Source organism: Molossus molossus, unplaced genomic scaffold (assembly GCF_014108415.1).
Source record: "Molossus molossus isolate mMolMol1 unplaced genomic scaffold, mMolMol1.p scaffold_m16_p_12, whole genome shotgun sequence".
Lineage (NCBI taxonomy): Eukaryota > Metazoa > Chordata > Mammalia > Chiroptera > Molossidae > Molossus > Molossus molossus.
The window spans coordinates 65,846,971-65,874,188 of record NW_023425347.1 but is presented as its reverse complement, the minus strand read 5'-3'; the positions used below and the strand labels follow the sequence as shown (position 1 = coordinate 65,874,188).

General features: G+C 40.1%; 2 protein-coding genes across 4 annotated transcripts; both read right to left on the bottom strand.

Moving 5' to 3' along the window:
- Positions 1-591: 591 nt before the first annotated feature.
- On the bottom strand, positions 592-26,631 carry TXNDC12 (thioredoxin domain containing 12). 2 transcript variants are annotated; one of them, XM_036256420.1, is made up of 7 exons: positions 26,384-26,631; positions 12,936-12,996; positions 6,582-6,634; positions 5,228-5,301; positions 3,587-3,656; positions 2,783-2,866; positions 592-1,434 (listed from the first exon to the last, which is right to left on the bottom strand). In XM_036256420.1, the coding sequence occupies exons 1-7, from the start codon at positions 26,478-26,480 to the stop codon at positions 1,355-1,357; spliced, it is 519 nt and encodes a 172-aa protein (XP_036112313.1). In that variant the 5' UTR covers positions 26,481-26,631; the 3' UTR covers positions 592-1,354. The 2 variants fall into 2 exon arrangements, with proteins under 2 accessions (XP_036112313.1, XP_036112312.1); XM_036256419.1 differs by lacking the exon at positions 592-1,434 and adding an exon at positions 1,466-2,003 and having other exon boundaries at positions 26,384-26,630.
- Positions 5,248-12,996, bottom strand: KTI12 (KTI12 chromatin associated homolog). 2 transcript variants are annotated; one of them, XR_004958915.1, is made up of 4 exons: positions 12,936-12,996; positions 9,827-11,249; positions 6,582-6,634; positions 5,248-5,301 (listed from the first exon to the last, which is right to left on the bottom strand). XR_004958915.1 is itself a non-coding variant. In XM_036256418.1 (2 exons), exon 2 carries the CDS (start codon positions 11,124-11,126, stop codon positions 10,062-10,064), a length of 1,065 nt encoding a protein of 354 aa, XP_036112311.1. In that variant the 5' UTR covers positions 11,127-11,249; positions 12,936-12,996; the 3' UTR covers positions 8,742-10,061. The 2 variants fall into 2 exon arrangements, 1 of the variants encoding a protein (XP_036112311.1); XM_036256418.1 differs by lacking the exons at positions 5,248-5,301; positions 6,582-6,634 and having other exon boundaries at positions 8,742-11,249.
- Positions 26,632-27,218: the final 587 nt, after the last annotated feature.

The window sequence follows — 27,218 nt, the reverse complement described above, 5'->3', positions numbered from 1 at the left end:
GTCAAAGAAGTAGGCAGCTTCTTCAAGGCTATGGTAAAGATCTTGACTTCATCCTGTGCCTTGGTTTTATCATATGCATCAATTCCTTCTGTAAAATGGAGATTATAATGTACCTTTCTCACAGGGCTGTTAGGACTGACGGCAAATGAAACGGGATAACACAAAGCACTTAGAGGAACGCCTGGCACATAACGAGGTCCAAGTGTTTCCTAATAATACTATTATCTTGAAGGCAGCAGAAAAGTCTTCAAGTAGGGAGGTGACATGGTCATATTTGCATTTTGGAAAGCACTGAGGATGGAGTGCAGGACAGGACACTGTAGTAGACAAAAAGGCTGTCACAATAAATAGTCTAGGAAACAGAAAACGCCTGCCCTGTGCTAAAACAGTAATAGTGAGGATGGAATGGAATTCAGCTATTTAAAAAGTTGAAGAGATGAGCTGATGCCCATTTGAATGTTGAAGGTGGGGAATAGGAAGAGTCCCAGATTAGACTCTCAGAATTAGTTTTCTTTCTAATCTCCATCCCTCCCTCCATTCTCCAATAACAAAAAGGCCATCACAACATACTTCCTTTTAAAGTTTTATTAAAGTTTAATAGTACAATTAATATTTTTTAAACCCCAGTACAAAAATACAGTTGACAATTTGACAAAAATGGCTCTGTCTAGGGCTTGAAGGTTTGAGTTTCTCCAACAGTAACAGGGAAAGCATGCTTCCAGCTGAGGCTGAGTCCAAACACACAGCCACTCTGCACACGCATGCGTGCAAACAGGGAAGCCCAAGCAGGAGAAAAGGAAGGAAGTTTCAGGGATTCAGGAGGAAGGCCAAGATTTTTCCCAGGAAAAAAAGAGAGAGAGAGAGAGAGAGAAGAATCAGGCTGGTCTCCTTAGTGGGGGCAGAATTACTCACTTACATTTAGGGTTTGTTCTTGGAAATGATAAGCAATTTCTGCAATTTTAACATTGTAGAAAAAATGCTCCTGATCTCTTTCACCACCAAGGTGAATAAAGTGGTAGGAAATGGAAAAAGTTTCAAATACTTAAGTTTGAGGAGCAAACCTCCAAATGGCTCAAGATTTGTGTCAAAAGGTATCATCCTTTACATTCAATGACAAATAGACATTTAGGTCCGAGGGGCTGGAGAAGAAAGTCGGCCACATGCTGCTGGATCCACAAACATGGAGACCAGCTTCTGTCAGCAGAACTCTTCCACAGTGAGAGAGCTCCTTCTCATGTAGGCAGGAGTAAGGTTTCTTGGTTGGTTTAATTGTTCTGAGCAATTCCTCAACATTCCCTCCCTGCTGCCCTCCTTCCAGAGCACTAACTTGGATGAGAGAAGGAACACATTCATGTTATAACTCATCTTCGAAATGTTTCTCTCTGTAGGCATCACCCGTCAGCCTTTCCTGAGCTTCCTTCATCCCCTGAACAACTGTGAAATAAAGGTTAGGGGAGAAAAGTATGAAGTAGATCTTAAATATTTGACATCTGACAAATAATGTTTTAAGAGAAATATGAGGAGAGCATGGGATCTGGACACAAGATCCAGTTCTGGATTTTAGCCCTGGGAAGTCATTTTACCTGTGTGAATTTTTGTCTACAAAATGAGGGGCAACGCTACTTACACTGCACAGGATGCTTGTAAAAATTAAGGCAGAATGAATAATAAAAGTGTTTTATAAAGCATGAAGTGCTACAAAACTGTTAGTAGTTACTTTGGCTTACCCTCCAGCATTAGAGTTGAACCCATCATAGACTGTATGTGTTCACTTGACACAAGGAATAGAAAACATCCTGCTACCATCCCCATTATATCTTTTGGGTGAATGTTGCATTTATTTCATTTCCTGTCAAGGTTACAGGTTACACTATCTGAGTGTGAGTGTGTGTGCACACCGGGAGGAAAGGTGGTCTTCACTGAAGGAGACAGTCATGTCTAGTATCAACTATATACGGAAGAAGCCAAGTTCTCAGGCAAAAAGGAAACTTGGGAAGAAGGTCCTAGAAAAAAGGAACATAAAACTTCTTGTCTATCTCAGGGCATCCTTCCTGTGGATTTAGACTTCAAGGAAGACGGCTGTTTTGGTACAGGCTCCCTACACAACGGCAGGCCAGGAAGGAGTTAGGTTGAGCCAGTTTGTGAATCTATAATGCTTTTTGCATTCTGCTGCTGGCTAGTCTCATTCTTCAGGACTCAATCCAGTCATCATTTCCTCTAGCAAGCCTTCAGGACACACTATGTTGGGCTATACAGCCCCCCCCCCCCCCCCCCCGGCTTGCTTCAATAGCTTGAAATGTCCTTCTCATATCTGAACAGAGACAAATTCTCATTCTTCTAGATCCAGTTAAAGTTTACTATCTATGAAATCTTTTAGACTCAATCAGCTAATAGTTAGCATGACCCTCCTTTGAATCCACCCCTTCTTTGAATTCTTACAAGAGTAGCATTAATGCAGTGGGAAAAAAAGCTATGTTCTGGACTGAAATCCTGGCTCTGTGACATATTAACTGTGAGACTGTGGGCAAGTGACAAACTCTATGAGCCTCAGCTCTTCAATTTCATGTGGGTCAGTTACCTCCCAACTGGACTGTAAGCAGTCGGGGAAGAAGCACAGGCTTATCTTTCTCCTATATTCTACACAGGATCTAGCCAAAATCTAGTCATGCAGGAGATGCTAACATGTTGAATTGGGTTTCCCATCATAGGCCTTACATATGGTTTATCCTAGATTTTTAAATCTAGCAGCAACCTTCCCTCCTCTCTTTCAACATAACCATACCTTGCTCAGCATTGGTGTAGAAATATTTGTAGCTGGGGTTTCCATTCTCATTGATAATTTCAGGACGCACCTTGCCACTGGGATCTATTGTAGACAAAATGGCACAGGGGTTGCGATAATTATGAGAGGTACTTCAAATACTATATGGTACACTAGGCTCTGGAAAACAAGACCTGCCCATCTTTGTAGCCCATTATCTCACCACTCTACTCCCCATGTTTTATGTTGTAATCACAATGGATTCTTTGCACTTTCCTAAACACAATGCCCCTCCCCCATGTCTTGGCATATGCTGTTCCCTCTTCCTGACATGTTCTTTTTCTATTTGATGATGATGGGATCCTGTATTTTTTTTGTACCCTCCATAGAATCCAGCAGAATGCCAAGTAAAGATTAGGTAGTCATTCAGCGTCTTTTATAAAATTGTTTTTGGGAAAACATTTGTTTGGTTATGGTTCCATTGCCTCTGCTGTACTATGGTGTCAAGGGTAGGAACTGTGGTTTATCTGTGTCCCTTTAGCACCTTACATAGTGCTTGACTTAGAGCTAATGCACAAATGACTGTTGATGGATAAATGGATGATCAATACTTCATTGCTCACAAAAGCAGTTAGTTAATGAGGAAAGCTTTTCTTCACACTTAAAGTTCTGGCACTGAGAACTCTCCCTACTCTCTCTTAAAACTGGTTTCTGTTTGTTGTTTTTAGCCATCCCAGTATAGTTTCACTAGGTGGAGTCAGTGTCTTGCTTCATTTTTCTCTCCTTCTACATCATGGATCCCCAGATTAAGATCTTTCACGTTACCCAGGAAAAGAATTCGTGGAATATAACCCCCATCAGGGCTGAAATCTTCATCCTTGGGCTCCTCTTCATCCTATTAAGTATAAACCTTAAGTCAGATCATGTCCCCTCCTCTCTCCTCAAATCCTTTCAGTGGCTTCTCATCTCACTTAGAGTAAAACCCCCTAAGAGGCCCTACCTGATCTGCCACCTGGGCACTTCTCTAACTTCATGTTCTACCCCTGTTCAGTCTATTTCAAGCACACTAACCTGGTTGCTGTTTCTGGCATTTATCAAGCCAGGCATGCTCCTAACTCAGGCTTTTGTAATTGTTTTATCTTCAGCCCGGAGACACTTCCCCCCAATTATCCTTATTGCTCACTCCTTTTTCTGCTTCAAATCTTTGCTCAATGTCACCTTCTTTGATAACCATCTTTGTAAACTATCCCCTCCACTCTTCATTTTTAGCCACAGCATTTACCACCATCCAATATTTGCCTGACTTCCCCATATTCAAGTCCCCATTAGTAATTTCAATGAGGGTAAAAAATTTTGTTTTGTTCTTTGCCGATTCCCAAAACATCACTGACTTACACATAGTATTTCCTGAATGCATGATTTAATGAAATTGACATTTTAGCTACAATTGTGGAGTTGCAGTCCTCCCAGGAGATAGGACCACACAATTATCTTTCTTTTTCAAAATCTCCAAAGCTGAAGAATGCTCACTGAAGATATTTCTATTTCCTTTAAGAGGTAATTCTCACTACCACAGAAAGTGGCAAGGAGTTTATACGCATAGGAATCAATAGTAATTTTGTCATTTATGGTGTGGTCCACATTTCAGAAATTAAATGAGGTCATTTCTTCAGTTAATATAACTTTGCCTTGAGTGAGGTTTATCAGCATTCAGGCTATCCACAAGCTATATAAATAATCCCTTAGCTGCCTCAACATTAACTATTAATGTGTTCAGGAAATATCCAGTACTATGTTTAAGTAAACATTATTTTTCAGAAAGTTAGGGCTAGAAGTATCATCTTAGAACATCCAGCATCCCACCTTTGAAGAGTATAGCCTAAGAGGCAACATAGCTAGGCCACAGTACCTGTTCTTATCACTTATTAGGCTCTATGATCTTGACTAAGTCACCTCCTTTAGGCCTAAGATGCTCTTTCTGTAAAATGGAGATAGTATAAATGGCCTAAAAAGCCCTTCTAACTCTAAGATCTGATATTCTGATTTGGGAAGCCAAGACCTCTAGTCTATGTAAAGTACATAAAGGATATCTAATCAAGAAACAAAAAGCTGCACATACAAGCCCAGGACAGAGTGGGCTTTCAACTCAATCTCATTTTGCAGGAACTTGCAGCCTGCATGTTACTATTCCTTTAGATCAGCTATACAAAGACATAAAAACATGTCATAATCATGGACTAAGAATGAAGGGATCTTAGGATTCAGTCATCTTATCCAATTCCACCTATCCTACTTCCTCCCACTAGTGGAGGCTGGATAGCTTTCTACTGTATCTGACACAAAACTTAGTGTTAAAGGTCAAGAAAAAACACGTATAAGCACCCAGCTCTGCTAAATTTTATATTAATACTGATCATTCTAAAAAAATAAATAATTAAGATTATAACAGAAAGGAGAAACTCTTACCTCAAGATTTACCATAACAAAATTATGGGAAAGTTCTGAAATTTCTGTAGATTCAGCAAATTTGGGCTTTAAAGCTAGGGGGAAAAAGATTTTGGAATAGAAGAAACATCACTGTTATATCCAAACTCTAATTTGCTGAGCTGATTTATATAACTAACGCTTAAATCAGGACACTTGAATTCTGGTCTGCTTCTGCCACTTACTTGCATAGCTATGTGACCTTAAGGGATTGACTTCATTCCTCTAAAGCTTTTACCTTACTTATAAAATATAGATAATGATATATAAATAAAAAAAATTATTACTATTTGCTTTTTTACATTTCAATAACTTCTATTAAAAAATAATAGACAATAGGGTAACAATACCACTAATGTGTATATATTATTACAGTAATTATTTACACTAATTTTATACTCCTTTTCCAATTAGGATTTTATTAAGTACAGCATAACAAACACACAAAAGTCTGACTTGGAAGTGGCAGGGTGGTATAACAGAAAAAATACATGCTACAGGGTAAAATAACCTTGGATTCAAGTCCTCCAGGAAGACTTTCCTGACCTTCTCATGTCTCTCTCTGTACATTTCAGCTTCCACTATCATGTATTGTCTACATGACTATTGTAGCACTGAATCTCATACTTATTTTATTTTTTTTATCCTCACCCGAGTATATTTTTTCTATTTATCTTCAAATAGAGTGGTAGGGAGGGGGAGAGAGTGAAAAGGAAGGAGAGAGAGAAACATCAATGTGAGACACACCAGCTGGTTGCCTCCCATATGACCTGACCAGGGCTGGGGACCGAACCGCAATCGAGGTATGTGCCATTAACTGGAATCGAACCCGCAACTCTTTGGTCTACCAGCTGACAATCTAATCGTTGAGCCAAACCAGCCAGGGCTACTCTACTTTTTTTTTTTTTCCTCACCCGAGGACACTTTTTTTTTGATATTTTGTTCAGATAGAGTGGGAGGGAAGGAAAGAGAGAGAGAAACATCGATGTGAAAGGGACACATCGAGTGGTCGCCACCCACACGACGCAACCAAGGCCGGGGACAAACTGCAACCGAGGTATGCGCCCCTAGCGGGAACCGAACCGGGTCTCTCCAGACGGCAAGCCAAGGTTCCAACGGCTGAGCCAAACCAGCCAGGGCTACTCTACTTATTTTAATTGCCTCACCCTTCAACCCCCTGCAAATATAACTGCAATTTCTTGGGAGCAGGGAATCTATGTCATATATTTCTTTGGTATTCATTAAAGCAATCAGCAGTCACTGTGTCAAAGTCATTGCTCCTATATTTTAAACGTTAATTTCAGAATACATCTGAGGTTTGATCATTTGCACTTACCTTTGCAAGCTCCACACCAGGATTTATGGATAATCACCATCACGGGCAATCCACTTAAAAACAAAACAAATAAATTATAATCTAGCAATTCCAGTTCTTGGTATCTATCCTAATAAAAATGACCAATTTATGAAGATAAAGATTAATGTATGTTCATGTGGTATGATTTTAATTGGGAAAGTTTTAGGACAACCTATTTAATAACAGATTATTATAATAAATGTACTGATAAGTTCTGGCATTCCTATAAATTCTACAAATTGGGCTTTAAAGCTAGAGAGAAAAGACTGTAGAAAACATCAAATTTATATATTTTTATTGTTGAAAGTATTACAGATGTCCCCCCACTTTTCCCCAGAATACATCAAATTTTTTATTTTTTTAATCCTCACCCAAGGACATTTTCACATTTTTGTTCAGGGAGAGAGAGAAACATCGGCGTGAAAGGGACACATCAAGTGGCTGCCACCTGCATGACCAACCAGGGCTGGAGACAAATTGCAACCGAGGCATGTGCAGGCACGCGCCCCTAGCCCCAGGTCTCTCTGGACTGCAGGCTGATGTTCTAACCGCTGACCCAAACCGGCCAGGGCAAATACATCAAATTTAATTAAGGTGATATAACCATTGAAAATGTTAATAAAAATTTTCATTGGTATAATGTTAAGTCAAAAACTAGAATATAAAATTATTATCTGTAGTTTGGTTTTATTATACAAATATGTACAGAAAAAGGGTCCAAAGGAAATGTGTCCAAATATAATACAGTTATCACTGATAATGAGATTGTGGATTTTACTATGCTTCTTTTTCTACAAGTAAATGTAATTTTTATAATCAGGGAGGGGAAATTTTTTTTTTTTTTTTTAAATAATGAGCAACATAATCCATCTGAACCCATCTTGGCCAGATAAAGCTCTTTAAGTTCTCAAGGCTCAAATGATAACTTGTAGAAGGGTCCTAGGTAAGCAGCCATCATCCAACCACCATGTCACTATACCATTATACACTGTGTAACACTGTATTTACTACACTGAACTATATTTACCCATCTCTCCCCACCAGACTTGGATCCTTAAGGAACTCTCAGCTGTTTCTATATCCCCTACATCTGGCATATAAAATCATAGTGATAGCATTTACAATGTATCAAGCACTATTCTAAATATACATAAATTAATTTAATAAGTGTCAAATGAATTATTCAGCTCATCAGAGGCCTACTACAAATCTGGGATAGATTTCTGCCTCTAATACTTATACAAGCTTATAAACCAAATGAGCAGGGCAAGCTTAGGTGACAAGTGGGATCCAGGTAACTATAATAATAGCCAAAGGTGCTAAACTTTTATTATAAAACATGGTACTGTGTGCTTTATATGCATTGTCTCACTTAAATCCTTACAATAATCCTAAGAGATTATTAATGGTTTCATAATAGGAATGAGAAAACTGAGACTCCAAAGAAATTAAATATTTGGCCACATAAAATCTAGGTTCTGCAATTTACTAATTCTTAAGTCTGACTCCAAAACCAGTGTTCTTTTTGACCAATATAGTGTACTTCAATTTAGAATGGCAATCCAGAATTCATGGGTTTATACCCAACTCAACCAACAATCAATTAACTTAGAATCAGAGAATGAAAGTTAGAAAAGGACTTAGATTTTAGTCCAAACCTCCATTTCACACAGGAATCCTTTCATATATCAGAAACAAAAGGAGGTCCCCAGATTGCCTGATGAGCAGGAATGCATCACCAACCATGGCAGCCCATCCTTTTAACAGCTCCATGCACTTAGAGAAATTTGTTTTGCTCTCTCTTTTCTCCCAGACATTCAGCCTTCTAGAGCAGAAGTCAGCAAATTACAATCAACAGACCTAATCAAGCCCACTGCCTACTTCTATAGAGCTGTGAGATACATGTTTTTTACATCTATAAATGGTTGAAATGAATCTAAGAATAGTTTCTTGTGATATGGTAGAAATATAATTCACATTTCAGTGTACATCGTTTTATTAAAACACAATGACACTTTTTTTTTCTTTTAATCCTCACCTGAGGACATGTTTATTGATTTTCCTTTTTTTTTTTTTTTAAGAGAGAGAGAAACATTGATGTGAGAGAAACATTCAAGCCCATGACCTTTCAGTGTATGGGACAATGCTCCAACCAATTGAGCCACACTTTTATACCTACTATCACTCTTTTTGTGTTACAATGGCAAAGCTGATAAGCTGGAACAGAGATGCTATGGTCCACAAAGCCTAAAATATTTATATTTGGCCCTTTGCTATCCCTTGTTCTAGAGCGACAGTTCACATATTAATCCCCTCTGTAAAATCACCTTCTCTCAACAGCTAGTTAGTCCTTTCCTTCTCTGGACTCCCAAAGCATTCTGTGATCAACCTCTAATCACCAACCCCTTAATTCCTGTAATATTCTGTTTACTTGTCTATATTTCTCACCAAACTATTAACTTCTCAAGGGCAAAGATTACCTAATTCATCTTTGAAAATCACAAGCCCCTACCATTTTTTAAATCAAATCAATGGAAGAATGAAAGATAAGCTTAAAGTGACATTTGCTTTAAAATATAGAATGAAGCACAATTTACATAAGTTATAATCACTTTAGATTAGAACAAAATATCCCATCTCTTTCTAAGCACTACTGAAGTACTATTTCAGTCAAAGGCACAATAGTAATAATAGTGGTTGGCAAAGTAGTTTACTTTTGTTCATATGGAAAATAATACAATAATAAATATAATAAACTTTCATGTACTCACAACTGTAAAACTACTTTTGCCCACCCGTGTATGTATATCTAAAACGTTATATTAAATAAATTAAATGAATGACATTGTTACATTAATGAAAGAGATTCCAGCCAACCCTCTTCTTCTAAAAAAATTTATTAGATGAAATAATCTAGTGGTTATGTCTTTCACTTCCACTAGAACCAAAGCTTCCCAGGTACAGAAACCAGTAGATTTATCTGTGACCCCAGAGACCCCAGGATAGAGACTAGCAGAAGGTTTAGGTACAGCACTAAAAAACCTATTTGTGGTATGAAAGGAGGACCAGTGCAGATGCAGAACTGTGCCATCTTCAGTTTCTGTTCACAATTGTTTTAAAATAACTCATCCATCCCGTCTAATCTCCCACAATTCAGATGGGGGAAATCAATGCAGTGTACTATATATCCCAAGTAGAACCCAATCTAAGCAAGCCCTGTCTACCTGATCTCTGTCCTCTGGAGGAATTTGCCAAGATCCTTCAAGTTAGTTCCACATTCTTTCTAGTCTCCATATGCTCCAAACTCAAGGCCTGGCACCGAGGCATTATGCAAAATATGAATCAGTCACAGAATCACACATCAATATGCTATGCAGACCTTCAAATTAATCTTCCCAGAAAAATACTGTGCAGTACAGGTTAAACACGAAGCTATGGCTTTTCCCCAACCCCCTGTGGTTAGAGCAGGCTCTGGTTCAGATACTGCAGAAACATGTTGGCTAGTTGAGACAGGTTCTCATTGTTGGGACGCACTTTGGTGTAGGAAATAAACTGGCGTCGGAGGCGACTCAGTTCTGCCATGGACAAAGGCCGGGTAAACTGAAGGCGTTCCGTGGTCCCAGGAAGCTTAAGCAAGTCTCCGGGGACCGCGCTCTTCTGCGCTTCCATCAGTCCTGCCAATACCTGGCTGGTGATCTGATCCAACTGGTGCAGAAAGCTGCCGGAGGCAAGGGGCTGGGACTGGGTAGACTGATGGGGTGGAGGAGCCCGGTTCTCAAAAAGGGCAGCCCGGATCTCTGTCAGGGGCAACGGCTCCTCTAAGCTCACTAAGGTGAAGAGGGGTCTGTCCCAGCGGTTCCGAGAGTCGGGAGCCTCGAAGCGCTGTATTAGGGACTCCAGAAGTTCGGGAGGGTAAAAGACACCGGACACATGCTTTGCAGGTTTCTCGAGTTCCGGAATCACGAGAGGTGAAAGATCTGGCGCCCTGGCTTCCTCCGGCTTCAGTTCCTCCGGTACGTGTGCCTGGGTTCTCCCATTTACTACAGAGTCCAATGCTTGCGGTTCCCTAAGGACACAGGTGCCCGCTACCAGAGGTCTCCCTCCCTCTAAAGTACGCGGCCGCCAAGTCACACTGACATTCTGGCTCCGGTTCTCCTCCGCATCCGCCACCCGAGGTCCCCCGCTCAGACTGCCTGGCCGTACGCAGTAGATCAGGCAGAGCGGGGTGCGTGCCGCCCGCGCCAGGCAGTACAACTCGTAGCGGAAGCCCTTGATGTAATTAAGCGAGTCAAGGATGACCACATCGTGACGACTCAGGCGCCGCTCCACTGAGGCGCGGAGGGCCCCACGCAACGCCTTCTCACGGGTCGAATCGCCATACACTGTCGCATCCTCCGCGCCCAGAACCGCCGCGTCGTCCACCACGTACACCGCGCGGCCCTCAGCTGCCAGCGCCCGGCGGAGCTCCTCTGCGCGTCGGCTCTTCCCGCAGTACGGCAGCCCGCAAAACACTACGAGCGGCATCCTCCAAGGGCGCGGCCATGTGCAACCTCGGGGGTCAACTTCCGGGTGTCCGGCTTTTCCGGACACAAACCGGAAATACAAACAACTTCCGGTATCCCTTGACTCTTAAAGGACCTTTTGTTGCTACGAAAACAGGAGTTCCAGCCAATTAGACCCAGGTCCTCTTCTCTCCGAAAGGAGATGGAGACTAGAATGGCATCATTTATTTACGTCAAATGCTACAGGCCTCAAGGGAATGTTATCTCTTTTCGACCAAAGACTGCCCATTCGTTTCTAATGTGGCATTAATGAACATTAAATATTGCAAAAACAATCAGAAATATATTCAGCATATACAAGACAATTCACAAATGCTAGTTCCCTTCATTCCTTACACCCTGTGACTCCCAATAACTGTTTATTCAATAGTCATTTTAATCACTCAACATCTCTATGTTTGGGGATTTGGAAATGAACATAGAACGGTTCCCCCATAGGAGATCAAGGATCTGAATGGGAAAAGTTAGGCACCTACAGCAGAAAAATATATACTATAATGAATGATAAAAGAATGTAGGTTGAGTTGTAACAGTACAGAAAAGGAAAACAAACTGTCCAGAAAAATCTCTGAAGACTTTATCTATAAATAGTCATTTATTTGACTTAGAAATTGAAAAACTAATAGGAATTTTTCTCCTGGGTATGGTTGTCAAATAAAATACAGGATGCCTAATTAAATTTGAATTCCAGATAAGCAATATAAAAATGTTTTTAATGTAAGTATGTCTCAAATATTAAATGGGCATATATATATATATATATATATATATATATATACACACACATATATATATATAGTTTGTTTGTTTGTTTGTTTTTGGGTTTTTTTGTTTGTTTTTGTGGTACGTGCCCCTAGTGGGAACTGAACCCGGACTCTCTGGTCCTCTGGTCCACAGGCCAATGCTCAACCACTGAGCCACACAGGCCAGGGTGGGCATGTTTATTTTTATTTGCTAAATCTGGCAACCCTACTCCAGTTTCAGAAGGTATGAGACTCAGAATCATGAAGCCATAGGATCTGTTCTAGCAAAAGCAAGCACTCTAGTTTACAGAAGTGTGAGGGTTTCTGTGCAAGTATAAGGTAGGTGCACATAGGTATATTGGGTCTTTATATTTCTCCACAATGGTATAGTAGAGAACATTCAAGTCTTGGCTCTGCCACTTACTAGCTGTATGAACTATTATCATGTTATTTAACCATTCTGTATCTCAATTTCCTCTCCTATATAACAGTTCTTATTTCACAGGCTGAACCAACCTCAAAGGTTGTGAAGATTAAACAAATTAATGCATGTAAAGCACATCCCTCCCTTGCTCTGCCTTTTTCACCCCCTTTGTATCAGTTGTCTGAGCATAGACTTGGAACTTGAGACTACTCAGCTTGAGACTATATGGTTTGCTAGTTGAAGGTAGGCTCTGACAAGCCAGAATGTCTGCATCTAAATCTTGGCTTCACCACTTACTAGCTCTGTGATCCTGGGCAAGTTATTTAACTGTTCTGTGCCTTAGTTTTCTTAACTCCAAAATGAAGGTAACAACAGTACCCACCTCAAAAGAGTTATTATGAGAATGAAATAAGCTAATTCACATAATTCAATGCCTGGTGCATAGTACACACTTAATAGATGTTAGATAGAATTATTGTTGTTGTTATCAGGCAACTACTCAGTTCTTGCTCTGCTTTGGCATGACCTTCACCTGAAATTAATGCTAAATTGATGTCTGAAAAGTATTTAACCACCCTAAATAATCTAAAACCATATCTTATACCTGGCAGCTGCTTCTCTCTTCCCATCTTCTAGTGTCCTCCAATGAATGTGATCACCAAAACCTAGAAGAAAAGAGTCAAAAACATTCACATGTGAACAAAGAGCAAAGACCCAAGAAAGAAGTGTGGTATGTTCACCCATAAAGAAGGCTTTCCCGCCCTGGCCAGTTTGACTCAGCGGTTGGAGCATCGGTCTGCGGTCCAGAGAGACCCGGGTTCGGTTCCCGCTAAGGGCACATACCTCGGTTGCAGTTTGTCCCCGGCCCTGGTTGGTCGTGTGGGTGGCAGCCACTCGATGTGTCCCTTTCACGTCGATGTTTCTCTCTCTCCCTCTCTTCCTCTCTCTCCCTCCCACTCTATCTGAACAAAAAATAGAAAAATGTCCTCGGGTGAGGATAAAAAAAAATAAAAATTAAAAAAATAATAAAATAAAAATTTTTTTAAAAAAAAGAAGGCTTTCCTCTGTCAAAAGCATGGTGTTCAAGTCCCAGCTCCACCACTTTCTGGGTGTATGGGACCATGGATGGTCCCATACCTCAAGCTTCACTTTTCAGACCTGTAAAATGGAGATAACATTGCCTACTCATAGTTTTTAAGGAGAATAAATAATGTTTGTAAAATGCTGTGCAACCTAACATAGAGTGTGCAAATAATACTGTAGGAATGAGAATTTTTCAGAGTAAACATAAAGCAGGTCACAACAAATCATTACTATTTGAAGACAATACAACAATATAGCTTTAGAGTTGAAAGACATGGATATGGACTATTAAATGTACCAATGTTGTGAATAAAGTAAGCTCTCCAAGTCCCAATTTCTTCATCCGTAAAATCAAGATAATAATACCTACCTCCAAGTGATGACATAAGAATTAAATGAGATAATATTGTTTAAGCTTTTCTTGTTTTTTATTCCCCACACTTCAGCCAGAGTGGTATTTTAAAATCACATCTCTGGTGGGTAAAAACTTGTCAGAGGCTTTCCAATGCCCAAAAAAGAAAGGTTAAAACCAAACCCTTTCAGCAGACTTACAAAGCTTTCAGAATATGGCACTTGCCCACCTCTCCAGGCTCACTTTCCACAATTTTTCTAAAATCCTACACACAAAACTTATTTTGTTTCCTTAAATGTAGCATGCACTTTCTCCCCTCCAGCTTTCATAATCACTGCTCCTTCTGCCTTTCCTTCCACCCACACTTCCAATTCATTCTTCAAGTATAAACCTAGAGGGCATTTCTTCTGGTAAATCTTCCCTGATTCCCAAAGCCCCACAACAGCACATCCCAAGCTGAATTGTAAATGTTGGATGTGGTGTCCCTCACCCAAAGGGAATTCCCTAAAGGGCGAGGACCATATCTGTCCTGTTCCCTCCTGTTTCCTACACATGGCCAAGGTAAGTGTTCCATAAAGTACTGAGTAAATGAATCTTATTTTGGCTAAAACATAAATGACTTAATTTTATATCTGGAAAATGTAATCATAACAATGCTAGCTGTTATTTATTGATCACCTTATATATGCCTGGCACATCACACATGTTATCTCATTTAAATTTGGCAATAATTTACAATAATAATCCTCTTTTACTTAACCTCTCTATACTTGTTTTCTCATCATTAAAATAGGTATAAATGATCAATAAATGGCAGCTTTTGTTATTCTTTACAGTTGAGACTTCTGAGGCTCAGAGAAGTTACATAACCTATACCAGGTCACATACCTGGTAAATGGCCAACCTGGGATTTAAACTTCAATTTTATGACTTTTTAATTAATATACTATCTCCCAGGGCTTTCTTTCCTAGAAATAAATTCACATTTCCATCAGTGTTAACACAGAGAAATAAATAGCTTATTCAGATTAGCACATGGGGCAGAATTCAAACAAACCACCATTCCTTTTCAGTCCCAACAGCATGGGCTGATGGCCAAGAGGAAATGTGTCACTTTCCTAGGGCCCAAAGTCTAATCCTGAAGAGTGAATGATTAAGTAAGAGTGAAATTGGGAGGATGCTTAGAAGAACTGGAAGGTACCTAAGGTGATCCCCATCTTTCTATCAGTTAATACTTAAATTTAGGCAACTTAATCCTGCTTTGGCAGTCTTAGAGGCATATCCACCTAAGAAACAATGAAATCCTAGATAAAATGGACTTTCAAAATGTACCCACAGTAATAAACACAAACACAAAGTAAGCTAAAACCAGATGAAGAACTAAAAGGTAAGGCTGACCTGAAAGCAAATGTACATTATGATGTGTCAAAGAGACTATAGTGATTCCACATCAATAATACTCCTGGTCTCCAGATTAATCAAATGCCAAACCTTTCTAGAGAAAAGATTCCCCATTTGAAGCCTTCAGGATAGAATGGTGAACAACTATTTTGAGCTTACAATCATAGATCCCCAAATTAAAAAACAAAAACGAGTCACAACAAGTAAGAGTCTGCAGAAACAACAGATAGATTTAGACTCCTGAGAACTTCAGATATTAGAATTATCAGCCACAGGATACAAAAATAACTACGTATGAATGGTTAAAGAAATAACACACAGGATCACAAAAATGAGTATGCAACACACAAAACAGGGTAATCTGTAAAGGCACCACAAAATAGAACTTTTAGAAATTAAACATATAGCCCTGCCCAGTTTGGCTCAGCAGTTAGAGTGTCGGCCCATTAACTGAAGGGTCATGGGTTTGATTCAGTGAAGGGCACATACCTGGGTTGCAGGTTCAATCCCTGCCATGGTTGTGGTTGTACAGGAGGCACAATCCATGTATCTCTCCTGTCAATATTTATTTGTTTTTCCGCCCCCCCCCCCCCCGCCTTCATTCTATCTAAAAATCAATGGGAAAAAAAATCCTTGGGTGAAGATTAACACATACTATGTGTGTGTGTGTGTGTGTGTGTGTGTGTGTGTGTGTGTGTATCAATGGATATGTACGGATAAAAATAAATGAGTTATTAAGCCACAGAAGACAAGGAGGAACCTTAAATGCATATTGCTAAGTAAAAGATGCCAATGTGAAAAGAGTGCATATTGTATGATTCCAACAGTAACATTCTGTAAAAGGCAAAACTATATAGAGACAGTGAAAGGATCAATGGTTGCCAGAGGTCCATGGAGGAGGGAAGGATGAATAAGTGGGACAGGGAATTTTTATAGTAGAGAAACTAATTTATATGATTCTGTAATGGCAGATATATACTGTTATGGGCTAATTTTGTCTCTCCTACCAAATTCAATATGTTGAAGTGCCAACCTCCAGCACCTCAGAATGTGACTATATTTGGAGATAAGGTCTTTAAAGGGGTAACTGAGTTCAAGTGAAGTCATTTCAGTTGACCTTAATCCAATATGTCCTTACAAAAACAGATTAGGACACAGAGAAAATCATGTGAAGACACAGAAAGAAGGTGCCCATCTACAAGAAGAAATCAACCCTGCCAACCACTTGATTTTGTTTGAATTTCTAGCTTCCAGAATTGTGAGAAAATAAATTTCTGTTGTTTAACTGAGTCTGTAGTATTTGTTACGGCAGTTGTAGCAAACTAATACATATGTCATTATATGTTTATTAAAAAGCACTGGATGTGCAGCACAAAGAGTGAATGCTAATGTCAACCATGGACTTTAGTTAATAATAATGTTTCAACACTTGCTCATCAATTGTAACAAAAGTACTGCACTAAATGTAAGATATTAATAATAGAGGAAACTGGAGGTGGGGGGAGATAGAGGAGTGAGGGCTTACATAGGAACTCTATATTTTCTGCTCAATTTTTCTATAGACATTAAACTGCTAAAAACAAAACAAAACAAAAAAGAACCTTCATTAATTAAAAATAATTCAATGGATAGCTTAAAACAGGAAATTAGAGACAGGTGTAGAGATGGATCAGAAGTTATACAGAATGCAGCAGAGAGAGATAAGGAGATAGAAAATGTGAAGAAGAGGCCAAGAGATATGAAGTAGATGAAGAAATAGACTAGTATATATAAAATTGGAGTCTCAGAATGTAAAGATGAAGGAAAGGGACATTTTTTTAATCCTCAGCCAAGGACATTTATCTATTGATTTTTCAGATTGAGTGGGAGGGAGAGAGAGAAAAATATCAATGTGAGAGACACACTGACTGGTTGCCTCCCACACAGCCTGGGATCGAACCCGCGTCTCTTCGGTCCTCGAGCAGATGCTCTAACTGCTGAGCCAAACTGGCCAGGGCAAGAAAGGGACATATTTGAAGACATAATATCACTGGGGTTAGACATTGAGTGACAGGAGAACAAGAGTGGGAGAAAAAAATATACCTTTTAACAAATGAAACCATGTTAATATATTCTATACATAAAAATAGATTTGTGCCCTGGCCAGTTTTGCTCAGTGGTTAGAGTGTGGGCCCATGGACCAAAGAGTTGCAGGTTCGATTCCGGTCAAGGGCATGTACCTCGGTTGCAGTTCGGTCCCCGGCCTTGGTCGGAGTTGTGCAGGAGGCAACCAGTTGATGTACCTCTGTCACATCGAAGTTTCTCTCTCTCCCTCCTCCCTCAACTGTAAATGAGGATAATGACAGCAGCTACCTCACAGGGTTGTTGTAAGTATTAAATAAATGAACACATTAAAGAGCTTAGAACGGTGTCTGGAACTGGAGAATTGCTGCAAGTATTTGCTATTAATATAATATGCCAGGCACTATTCTAAGTACTTTACAAATAACGATTATAACATCCTTTGAAGTAGGTACTCTCATTCATCCAATTTTACCGAGGTACAAAGTTTAAGTAACTTTCCCAAGTTGACATAGCTAGTAAGTCTCAGAGCTGGAAGATCTAAACCTACGCAGCCAAGGTCCAGACTCTTTGCTTTTAACACTACACAATGTTGTCTTTCAAAGTAGAAGGAAGTCACTTGGCTAGTGTGGCTCAGTGGTTGAGCATCAACCCATGCACCAAGAGGTCGCTGGTTCAATTCCCAGTCAGGGCATATGCCCAGGTTATGGGCCAAATCCCTAGTGAGAGGTATGCAGGAGGTGGCCAATCAATAATCTCTCTCATTGATGTTTCTATCTCTCTCTCCCTTCCCCTTCCTCTCTCTCTAAAAAAATCAATAAAGAAAAGAAAAGAAAAATAATTAATTAATTAATTAAAAGGGGGAAAATGTGAGTAGATATGTACCCAGGGAGAACATAGCCATATGCAAGGAGAGAGGTCTGGTACAGATCATTCCCTAAGCCTTCAAAAGAAACCAATCCTATTGATACCTTGATTTCAGACTTCTAGGCTCCAGAACTATGAGACAACAAGTTTCTGTTGTTTAAACCACTCAGTTTGTGGTACTTTGCAGCCCTAGCAAACTAACACAGGGGAGAAAAGCAAAAGTAAAGGAGACTAGTAAAGTGGTTATTGCAATAACCTAGGCAAGCAATGATGATAGTTTGGACCAGCTGTGGTGGTGGAGGGAGTAAGGTACTTTCGAATTCTGGATATATTTTGAAGGCAAAGTCAAAAGGCTTTTGCTATGGATATAAGGTGAGAGAAGGTAAGGGTCAATCTATGGATTTTGGCCCGGGCAACTGGAAGAATGGGGTTGCCATTAATAGAGATGGGGAAGAGAGCAGATGGACTGAGTTTTGGAAAGGAACATTAAGAGTTTGGATTTGGATATGTTTATTTTGAGATGCTTACTAGACATCCAATTAGAGATTCTTAATAAACAATTGAATATCTGAACCTAAAATTCAAAGAAGTTATGGATGTTATTTAAAGCCTGAGATTGAATAAGATCCCAAGGGAGTGAGTATAGATGCAGAGGGAGACCAAGAGCCCTGGAGCACTCCCAGGTTAGGGGAGATAAAGAAAAACCAGCTAAGGCCACAAGAAAGAACTGCCAGTGAGTCGGCAGAAAACCAGCAGCACGTGGAGTCCTACAATCCAAGTATTTCCAAGATGCCTCAAGAAGGAAGGGTGATCAACTGATTCTAATATTTTTGTTAAATCAGAAACAACCACTGAATTTAGCAATTGAAGAACAATGCTGACCTTGACAAAACAGTAGAGGAGTGAGGATGAAAGCGTGATCAGAGCCAATCAAGATAGCCCAAAGAAAGAACTAGAGAACATACAACTCTTTCAAATAATTTTACTGGGGTGGGGGTGAGGAATGATTGTTAAAGGGAGCTGTGAGTTGAGGAAGGGTTTTATTTTATTTTTGTTAATCCTCACCTGATGATATTTTTCCATAGATTTTTCTTTTTTTTTAAGATAGTGTGTGAGAAAGAGAGAGAGAGAAAGAAACATTGATGTGAGAGACACATTAATTGGTTGCCTCCCGCACAACCTCGACCAGGGCCTACAACCCAGGTATATCCCTTGACTGGGAATCGAACCTATGACCCTTTGGTCCCCCCGCCCATGCTCTAACTGCTGAGCCAAACTGGTCAGGGTCAGAGAGGAAGGGTTTTAATTCAATGGGGAGGATGTTGAAAACTGACATAAATTATATAATAATGATAGAAAAACTGATGATACAGAACAAGAAAGAAAAGTAAAAGAATATCTTAACTAGATGAAAAGAAACATGGGATTTAGTACTTAAGTAGAGGGATCAGCCTTTGCTAGGAGTATAGACAGTTTATCCATAAAAAGAGGAAAGGAAGACTATATGAACACTGGTGCCAGAAGGTAGGTAAATGTAGTGGTGACAATTTTTGAAAGGCCTCTTCTAATTCCTTGTGTCCAGCTGAGAGCAAGGATTGTGGAAGAAGCATTGTGGAGGTTTGAAAAGACGAGGAAATATGAAATAGTCCGCTAGGACAGAAGAATCACAGAAATGGGATAAATAAAGGGCATGTTTCAGGAAGGAAGTGATTCCAGAAGAAAGCCTAGATATAAGAAACAGTGAGCAAATAAATCGGTAAACATGTAGATAAATCTAAATATTATCCGCATAAAAATGTATAATGCTCAATTTGTAGAGTTTTGAAAAAGGACAGAACTAAAGTGCTAGACAACAATTACAAGAGGAAGTGACTGAAGTTAAAATGTTATTAGTAACATTAAGATATTAATGCTAGATTTTGTTAAGTATGTAAGTAAAATTTCAAGAGTAACCACCAAAAGAAAAGAACTAGAACACCATCCTCCAAACCAATTAAAGAGATAAAGCAAAATAAGATCAAGCAAATACTCAATCCCCAAAGAACGGGCATAAAAGGAGAAAAATGCATAGAAAAAACAGTAGTAATGGAAACTGGATGAGAGAAATGTGACCATTTCTAGTCACCCACAAACATAAGTGGACTACACTTGCCAATTAGAGTTAAAAGACAGAAATGGTCAGACTTTGGTTTTTGAAAAAACTATATGATGTTTACAAGAGCACCTAAAACAGAAGGACTTATAAAAGTAAAATATAAAATGACAGAAACATATATCAGCCAAAAGAAAGTCAGGGAAGCTAGATTAATATCCGGTAAAATAACATTTCTCCATAAACTTAGGCTACTCAGAAGCTAGCTGACAAAACTTACAGTCATAGGAGGTTATTACTAAGAGAGTCAGTAGGGCAGCGTGGCTAGTGAGTATTTGAAATGTAGCTAATGCAAATGAGAATCTAAATTTTCAATTGTATTTCATTTAATTAATTTAAAATTTAAGAGTGACACGTGGCTAGTGCTACTGTATTGGACAGCACAAACTTAAGAGATCAATTATTCCAATCCTCTCATATTACAAGGCCTAAAAAGGACAGAGCCTACCCAAGACCATGGAGGAAGCCACACCAGAATTTAGGTCTCTTGATTCCTAATTAACATGCTTTTCTGATACCCCAACAGTTCCTTAGCCACTTTACTGCATTACCCTTAGAATTAGTCTAGAGGTATAAATTGAAATAGTTTACTAGATGTACAAAATTTCTTTGAAAATTCATATTAAAAAGTAACTGGGCCCTGGTCGGTTTGGCTCAGCGGTTAGAATGTCGGCCTGCGGTCCGGAGAGACCCGGGTTCGGTTCCCGCTGAGGGCGCGTACCTTGGTTGCAGTTTGTCCCTGGCCCTGGTTGGTCGTGCAGGTGGCAGCCACTTGATGTGTCCCTTTCACGTCGATGTTTCTCTCTCTCTCTCTTCCTCCCACTCTATCTGAACAAAAAATGGAAAAAATGTCCTCGGGTGAGGATAGAAAAAAAAAAGTAACTGGACCCTGGCCAGGTGGCTCAGTTGGTTGGAGCATCATCTCATACAATAAAAAGGTTGGGTTCAATTCCAGTCAGGACACATACATGGGTTTCAGGTTCAATCCCCAATCAGGGTAACCAATTGATGTTCTCTCTCTCTCTTTCTCTCTTTCTAAAAGTCAATAAACATATCCTCAGGTTAGGATTAAAAAAAAGTAATTGGAGCCCTGGCCGGTTTGGCTCAGTGGTTGGAATGTCGGTCCGTGTACAGGAGAGTCCTGGGTTCAGTTCCCGCTAAGGGCACGTACCTCAGTTGCAGTTTGTCTCCAGCCCCTGTTGGGGTCGTGTGGGTGGCAACCAGTCCATGTGTCTCTCTCACATTGATGTTTTTCTCTCTCTCTTCGACCCTTTCTCCCTCCCACCCTATCTGAAGATGAATGTAAGTGTCCTCAGTGAGGATAAAAAATAAAAATAAATAAATAAAGTAACTGGAATTTTTCCTAATAGGAATAATCACCACCATTGCTTTATGAGTTCTTACCTTATGTGATAATTACAATAACATAATGATACAGTAACAATATCAATGACTAACATTCATATGGTATTTATTACAGCCCAGGCACAGTTCTGCATGCTTTTCACATTACTTATTTAATCCTCAAAATAAACTTATGAGATAGAAACTATAATTATCCTCATTTTACAAAGATGGAAGCTAAAGTTAAATTGCTTTCTCAAGGTTACACCTACCAGTAAGTGGCAGAGCTGGGATTAGAACCTAGGTGGTGGAGTTCCAGAGCCTGTAGTTTAACAACTCACGACACTTTACTTCCTCTCCAGCAAAGATTAAATGAATAAATGAATGAATGAATGTGGCTTCACCAAAGCAGAATGAAACCACTGCATTCAGATCTGGAAAACCCTGGTCCTTTTGTTTCCCTTCAAAAATAACTTGAAAGGGTACAGTGTTTACCTTGTTACTAAAATCACCTACTTCCCAACACCACCCACACTCACACACATGCCAACGTGGAACATCTGAAGACAGTCCAGTTTCCTAACGTGTCACCTGCACAGCCACTTAATTTATACCAGTTATCTACAAAGTGAGCTGAAGTCTCCCACGTCAGCAACTCCTTCCCTAAAAATATTTAAAAAAAAAAAAAAAAAAAAAAAGGTGACCATTCCTAAAGACAGCACTTACATCAGACTTTCCAAGCTCTTCGTCCTAAAATTTTCATGAGGGTAAACTAAAGACGTCAGAAAAGTATTATCCACCCCCTCCCAGCTGACAAAAGGTTAAGTGTCAGAGTTGGCAGCCAAGACTCTAAAACAGGGAACACTGTACCTGAGAGGTAGAATAACACAGTGGCTAAATAAAGCCTGTCTGTGGTCAAACAGACCTGGATTGGAATTCTAGTTCAGTCACTTACTGTTTTCACAAATGCAAAATATGGCTAACAAAATGTCAGTTTCACAGAATTGTTGTGAATGTGAATAGGACACAATGTGGAATATAAACACTCTGTATGTGTCAGTGCCTAATTTTTATTCTGAAGACTTGACTATTATCCATTTCTGTTTCAGGAGGAGGGCACATAAATTATCCCCACTGACAACGTTCTCATTTCTCTTTTAAAGTCTTCAAAGGAGTTTCTGTACTCAGAGGCAGAAGTGATATACTTGTTATGAGCACTGGCTCAGGGATTTGTAGCCCAGCTACCCCCACTTACTAGGTGTGTGACTCCTGTGTCCCATTTTAGGTTCTTTACCTGTGAAATGGGGATAATAATAATATTATCCATTTCAGAAGGTTACTATGAGGATTAAACCAGCAAATTGTGAAAAATACACAGAACAATACCTGAAATTTAGCAATGTACAATAAATGTTAGTCATTACACTTCTCCCCATAGGTAATATAGTCCAATGTTTTAGAACATAGAGAATAACAAAATTATTTTAGAGCTCTAGAATGTTAGAGCTGGAAGAACTGTTAGGAATAATTTCAAGTCCAACTCTCTTATTAATAAATGGTCCCCAGGGAAAACCACAGCTGGTTACATGGTCTGACCAGAATTAAAACCCAGGTCTCCTGCCCAGCCAGTGTGGCTCAGTGGTTGAGCATCAACCCATGCACCAAGAGGTCGCCAGTTCAATTCCCAGCCAGGGCACATGCCCAGGCTGTGGGCCAAATCCCCAGTGGGGGGCATGCAGGAGGCAGCCAATCGATGTTCTCTCTCATTGATTTTTCTATCTCCCTTTCCCTTCCTCTCTCTCTAAAATCAACTAAAACAAAAAAAACAAAAAAAACAAACAAAAAAAAAAACCACAGGCCTCCTGATTCCTATCCAGTGCTCACACCATACCACTGTACTTCCTCTTCTTAATAAAAACAGTAGAGTCATGTAGTCTCTCCTGTCTGCAAACTACCAGACCATCTTCTAAAAAGAGCTGGAGCTCCTTATACATCTGGGAAGAAATCCTACTCATTATAATTTTTCATGAACAACTGCTTCAGGTAGCACTTTTCTGGGAGATGGGGTGGGTGGACAACAATTTATTTCCCAAGAATCCACACCCAAGAGATACAAAAAATGAAAGTTTGAAATATTATTAATTCCTTTCAGGAACAATTAAATATTCTTTGGGAAGACATTATAATAAATATTAACTAAACACTTTCTAAATTTGTAACATAATATTTGGAGCCTTTTGTTTTCTAATTTAATGATCACAACACAGTCCTTCTGCCTCAAGTTGCCCTCCTATGTGTTGCTCCTAGTTACCTGATGTTCCTTGCTCACAGTGTCAAGTAATTGCCTGCTGACTTTGTCTTGATTAGTCTTCAGACTACCTCCCATTCCATATGCTGTTCTTACAACATGAACTCAACATTCCTCTATGCTGGGAGAGGTGGAGAGGTTAATATCCCTCCCCCTTGAACAGGCCCAGACAGAGTACAGTGGAAGTTATGCTATGTGACTTATAAAGCTAGATGATAAAAATGCTATGCATTTCCACCTTGTTCTTTTGAGGTACTCACTCTTGAAATCCAGCTGTCTTATTGTGAGGTGGTCCATACTAGCCCATGAAGAAAGACCACATGAAGAAGTAGCACCCCTGCTGAGGCCTCAGACATCACAGAACAGAGTAACACACCTTCCCCACTATGCCTTGTGTGAATTCCTGACCCACAGAATCATGAACATAATAAAATGATTTCTTTATGCCACTAATTTTTAGGGTGGTTTATTATACTGAAATGATAACTGGAATAACCACAAGAGCTTCATGTCTAATAAGGAATAAAAATACTGAATATACACCCAGCCTGTGTGGCTCAATGGTTGAGCATTGACCCATTAACCAGTAAGTTGCCAGTTTGATTCCCTGTCAAGGCATATGCCCAGGTTGTGGGCCAAATCCCTAGTGGGGGGCATGCTGGAGGTGGCCAATCAATGTTCTCTCTCATCAATATTTCTCTCTCCCTCTCCTTTTCCCTTCCTCTCTCTCTAAAAATCAATAAAGAAAAAAAAATTTAAAGAAAAAGAAAAAAAATGTTTAAAAATACTGAATACGTGACTCTAAGGAATTGCCTACACCTAACACAGTACCTGGAACAGAGTAAATTATTTATTGATGTCTGAGGTAGTTATTTTGCCCACTTTTGCAGATGAGAAACTAAACTTTGAGAAGTTAAGCAACTTACCTAAGTAGCCCTCTTAGCTAGTTAATGGTAGAATAAATTGAAACTCAGATCAAAACCCACACTCCTAACACTACACTTCTGCCTGCCTTGGCACTTATAATTTTACACTAAATATACAGTAATCTGTTTTTAAATGGGGTTGTAAGTATTTAAAACATTCTGGCCCAGTAGAATTCACCATGCAGTTTCATCCCTGAGATGGAAACCCATATATTACCTTCTCAGAAAAATATTCCCTATCCTTCCTAGTTCAGGTAATGCCAGCTCCCTCATCCTTTCCAGCCTTTCTACTCTATCCCAGTTTCATTTTCTTTCCAGCACTTTTCCCTAGCACTTCTCTCTCTTATTTGTTCATATGTCTACTCTCTGTCTCTCAGAGTTAAATACAAGCTTGTGAGAACAGGAGTGCCCAAGATAGTGCCTGGAATACTGCAAATGATCAAAAATTATTTACTGAATTAAAGAATGACTGTATTCATGCACAGTGAATGTCCACCCAATATTATCACAGGCCAATAAATGAACAAGTAGGAAGAATAAGAGAAAATAGAATTTAAAACAGCAGAACTGCCACAGTCATTCCATACAGTAAGGTCGGTACAAAAAAATTGGAATTGGAGGAGAATCAATGCTACCACTCACCCACTTAGAAAAGCATAAAGCCTGAGTCTGAAGGAAGATGTAGGTAATAGATGGAGTAGGGAGGTCACATCTCCTCCTATCTTTTATTCATAACCACTGTCTCCTCAGGCCTCACAAACCATTCAATTTCTTCAGACACACTGAGGCATAAAAAGGACAATTGTTGGTGGCACCTCTAACATTAGACATTCTGCTCTCTTTTAGCCCTTCCTTTTGTACCAGTCACCTCACTTCCTGGAATGCAGGTGCTGTTCCCCCCAGGACAAGGAGGAGGCAATAACCTAACTCTTCAGGGAAGAGGTAAGTTGGAGAATCTTCAGACTCAGGGCAAGGCTCTCTGTACATGCAGATGCCCAAAGGCCCTATTTCTCCTAGCAGTAAAAGTGACTGTTCCTGAGGATCTACCAAGTGCTAAGCACTATGCTGGGCTCTTAAACATGATTTTTTCTCATTTAAGGGCCATTCCTTACCCCACCCCAAGAAAAACTTCCCCATCAAATCATTCCCTAGATCCGCTACTCCCTATCCTAAGAAATCTTCAAACTCCATGAGAGGTTGGAGAGGATAAAAAGGAATCTAGTGTGACCTAGTAACAGTGGTTCTCAACCTGTGGGTCATGACCCTTTGGGGGTCGAATGACCCTTTCACAGGTGTCGCCTAAGACCATCGGAAAACACACATTTCTGATGGCAATTCATAACAGTAACAAAATTATAGTTATGAAGTAGCAAGGAAAATAATTTTATGGTTGGGGGGTCACCACAACATGAGGAACTGTATTAATGGGTCGCGGCACTAGGAAGGTTGAAAACCACTAAGAGGTAGAATGGGAGGAGGATCCTGTTACTACAAGAAGAGGGTTATACTGGGCTAGGACCCAGGATAAGTAAAGATTAAGATAAGAACATGGTCTGACCATTTCCAAGCCCAGTATGTCCATCAGAAGAGGTGACCAGGAGCAGGAAACTGAAGCCCAGCAAACAGGTGGCCCCGAGACCAGGTCGCAGCTCCATGGTGATAAGTGTACGGGGCCACCGGGCAGAGCAGATGCAGGGATGGAGTCCTAGCAGAAGGTCCAAGCCGTTCCCTAAGTGCGGCTCAATCCAACCCCTCGCGTTCCCAGAATTTTTTTTCCCCTTAACCCTGAAGGAAGTGATGTTAAACGGATGTGGGTGGTGCCTCCGGGGTCCGGATTGTGACCGAGTAAGTTTAAAGGTGCAGATCACGTAGAAGGGTACGGATGTTGTTCTCAAACACCAGTTGCTTTCCCTGTACCCCGCCCGGATTCTGGATGTTCAGTCGGAGGACCTAGAGGGAAAGGTGGGCCGAGTTAGTGAGGGGTGGGGAGGAGGCTTAGAAGAACCGTTGCTGGTCGCGTCTGTCAGCAGACTAGCCCCGCCCCCTAGAACCGCTGCACTTAATATTAACGCAAATTATTGATCGGTGAGGTCAGCCGCTCCAAACAGTGGGCGGGTTGCCCATTGGCCTCTGGTCCCACTTCCTCTGCCGCAAATATAAAAGACTAGACAACCGGATTTAATCCTTACGTTCCTGCTTAGGTCTCAAGGAGCCCTGGCAAACCTGTTATGTGGTACATGTCTCCGTGCCTTGCAAGAATGCCTCTTCTTGCTGGTGAAGAAGCGCTGGACCTTGATTTCCTTGCAACCGCAATTCTTCCACTCAGAGATTATGTAACTGAGGGCAGCTTCGAGAAAACCCGAACTTGGAATCTATTATTGCAAAACTGACTA